The sequence below is a fragment of the Gracilinanus agilis genome, unplaced genomic scaffold (genome assembly GCF_016433145.1).
Source record: "Gracilinanus agilis isolate LMUSP501 unplaced genomic scaffold, AgileGrace unplaced_scaffold36900, whole genome shotgun sequence".
Lineage (NCBI taxonomy): Eukaryota > Metazoa > Chordata > Mammalia > Didelphimorphia > Didelphidae > Gracilinanus > Gracilinanus agilis.
This window is the reverse complement of record NW_025370135.1, coordinates 1-3381: the sequence shown is the minus strand read 5'-3', so window position 1 is coordinate 3381 and position 3381 is coordinate 1. Positions and strand designations below refer to the sequence as shown.

General features: G+C 55.1%; 1 protein-coding gene across 1 annotated transcript; it reads right to left on the bottom strand.

Moving 5' to 3' along the window:
• Positions 1–216: 216 nt before the first annotated feature.
• CRABP1 (cellular retinoic acid binding protein 1) lies at positions 217–3363 on the bottom strand (the record flags this gene model as incomplete). The annotated part of the gene is made up of 3 exons (XM_044683865.1): positions 3236–3363; positions 2827–3005; positions 217–330 (listed from the first exon to the last, which is right to left on the bottom strand). Coding segments are annotated over exons 1-3 (363 nt in total), but the record flags the coding sequence as incomplete, so codon positions are not given.
• Positions 3364–3381: the final 18 nt, after the last annotated feature.

The window sequence follows — 3381 nt, the reverse complement described above, 5'->3', positions numbered from 1 at the left end:
AAGTTGGGGGGCAGGGTGGAAAGAAAGGGAGAAAAAGAGAAAGAGACAAATGGGGAGACAGCAAGAGAGATGGGGGACAAAAAAGTGGTAATGACAGAGGCAGAAAGAGGAATGCCCAAGCAGCAGGAGGGAAGGAGAGAAGATGCCAGTTTAGGTGCCCTGACAATGAAAAGAGTCAGGGAAATGCCCAGCTTCGGGGCATAAGAGGGGCCTCACCAAAATCAGCTCATCATTGGCCAGCTCCCGGGTCCAATATGTCTTCGGGCCGTCGCCCTCCACCAGAGTTTGTGTGCAGTAGATTTTATTTTCATTCTCCCAAGTGGGCAAACTCTGCAGGCCAGAAAACCATTAGTCCCATTAATTATATTTGGCGTCGGCAGCGTAAGGCAGGGCCAACAATGAGAGGGCTCCCGAGAGTAATTGCTGCTGGGGATTAACGGCACATGATCAATAGCGGGGGCCAAAAAGATGCATCAACACAACCGTACAAAACCAAAATTAAGGCCGCTTCCTGCGGCTGGTTAAGTGGCTTGTGTGGGCATAAACACACTTACAGCACAGAGAGATGGATGGATGGAGAGAACTCCCGAGTCCTCAGGCACAGTTTGTGTCTTGAAATCCAAATTAGAGAAGGCCGTGTTTTGGTTTGGTTTGGTTTTTTTTAAATACATTAAGACACAGCCACTCTTTAAGACATGGAGAGGCTTAATTAATGCCAATGCATGAGCATCAAAGCCTGCCCAGGCTGGAAGAGACTTGACAGTGTTTTATGTGCTCATAACCCAAGAGCCGACACACTCCAGGCCTTACTCTGCTCCGACCATCCCTTAATGTGTGGTGGCTCCTTTTTTTTTGACATCTGAAATATTTTACTTTGCTGGAACTCATTTTTAGTATTTCTGCTCCTCTGTGCATGACCCGGGGGGCTAAGCAGAGCCTTTGCTGGCATCCCAGAGCGCCAGAAAGGCACAGGGATTCTGTCCTGGGTACCAAAGATGCTCCGAGGAGAAATCCACGGCTGCTACTTGCCAGAAGTGTTCTAGGCTGCCATGAAAGCTATTTAAAGGCAGAAAGGGTCCTGGTGGCTGGGGCTGGGGCTGGGACAGGGATGCTTTCTCTGGTACCCTAGGAAGCCGAGGTGCAAAGGCCGTTTCCCTCTCGCTTTGCTTCCCCAGTGTTATATGATTATTCTACAAAGCAGGGGAACAGCTGGGCTTTGGGGACGGAGTGGAGGGGAGGGAGGGGATGGGGAGAACGGTAATGAATGTACACATAATCTCTTTATAACTAACACATGGGAGACATTCATTAGGCAGGATTGGAGGTGGGAGGGGAGTCGGAATAAAGAAAGACCCGCTCTCCAGACTGTGTGCCCTGGGAAACTTTTATATCAAAACGGGTCTCCCCTCTTCCAGGCTCCCCATCGGATGGGGCCAAAGCCAGCCTTTTCCGCTTTCCTCAGCGGTTGGTCTGCCCTAGCTAGCGGGATCTGGATCCCAAGTCAGGCAGAGTCTCCGTCCCTTTAACGGCTTTTGTCTCAACTTGACAAAACTGCTCTCTGCGGGAACAATGGCTGAACCAGGGCGGCCTGGAACACTTATTTTTGGGGGTGGCTTGCAAATACTTAACCCTGAGCAGAGATGTTTATCTGCCTCCCGGGGCTTTGGGTGCCAAGCCCAGGAACATCCCTCAGAGGGAAAAGAAAGTTTGTTTCTATTTTCTTTTAAAACGACACCATAAAATACTTTTTTTTTTAAAGGGGAGGGAGCCTGTTTTATCAACCCTCCAATACCGGGGAGTGGGCCCAATTGCTTTTCCATCTGCCCTCCCTAGAAGGCTTTCATTAGGAAGCAGGAGCAGAGCTCCCTTCTCCGTGCCGAGGGAGGCAGGGCCAAATGCAATTTCACTGAATTTCCAAAGACAGACAGGAGTGGGGCTCAGGAATTTTTATTTCCTGTATTGGGGGCTTAATCTAAAGCCGAGCTCCCCGCTTTGGAAGGGGAGGGGGGATCCTTAAACACGCCCCCCTCTTCGGCGGATTCTTTCTGGGGGATGAGCAGCCAAGCTTTCCCAAGCAGTGCCTAGATGTGGGGCATTTGGAACGCCGCCGGGAAATGTCCTCAGTGGTCCATCCACCCCTGGCTGACTGTAACTGGATCCAAAAGCATTCCTCCAACACATTCCTAGGCCCACTAGGGGGATGGGGAGGGGGGGGGATAGGCAGAGCCATCATTTACACCTGTGAGCAGAAACAACCTAATCAAGCTGTTGAAGCGGGGCTGCTTGGGAGTCTGCTGGAGAAAGACGTCGAAAAGTTGAACTCCGCTCCAAAGAAAGGATGCCTCCCCGAGAGCCCCCAATTCAGGGGCGAAATTCGTTAGGGGGGAGAAGTCGGCTTTCCAGCCCGCTTTAGGGCTTCCCTGATGCCGGGCTTCGGAAGGAAGGACGCGGAGGGTCTGTCCCTTTTACAGGTGACTGGACGAATGGGAGGAAGGACACAAAGGCTTTATAAAATCGCCGGCCGAAGGGGGGGGGGGGAGGTCCTCCCTTTTCCTAAACTGTAGAGATTTCGGGGAAGGGAAAGTTGGTCTGGCGAAGGCTCGGGCTGCCAGGGTCGGCTAAAGGGCACAGGAAGGACTTCGGTCCGCAGAAGCCGGAGCCCAGGGGGCAGACCTGGGGCACGAGCCATCCGAGCCCTAGTTCTGCCGCTCCCGCTGCGTGCCTGCCCCTTGGCGAGTCTCAGGATTATTCTCGCTTGTGAAAGGGAAGGCTGGGCTAGACACTCGCTCTCCAGCCCTGAGCCGCCACCCCCCAGGTCCTCCTTACCCGGCACTTGCGCCCATCCACCGTCTCCTCATCGAAGCCCTCCCCGACCTTGAAGTTGATCTCGGTGGTGCGCACGGTGGTGGCCGTCTTGATGTAGAAGCGGTCCCCGTCCTGGCGGATCTCCACGTGCGGTTTGGAGGCTGCGGCCACGGCCACTTTCCTCAGCATGGCGTTCACACCTGGCAGGGGAGAGGAAGGAGGAGGAGGTCAGGACTCCGCTCGATGCGGTGGCAGGAGAAAGGGGGCAGCAGCCCCGTTATCACTGGCAAGGAGCCGGGGAGGAAAGGGCTGTCCGGGCTACAAGGGGCGGCCCCTGGGTGGGGCGCTGGCCCGAACCCCTCTCCAGGCCCCGCGCTCCCGCCCGCGGTGAAGGGGATGCCCACCCACTCCCCAGCCTGGCCCGGCTTACCCAGCGCCTTGAGGAGCTCATCGAAATTCTCGCTGCTGCGCATCTTCCAGGTGCCAGCGAAGTTGGGCATGGTGTCGAGCTGGGGGAGAGGCCGGGGCGCTATCGGAGCAAGGAAGCGCTCGCAGTGAGCGAAATGCCGGACTGCG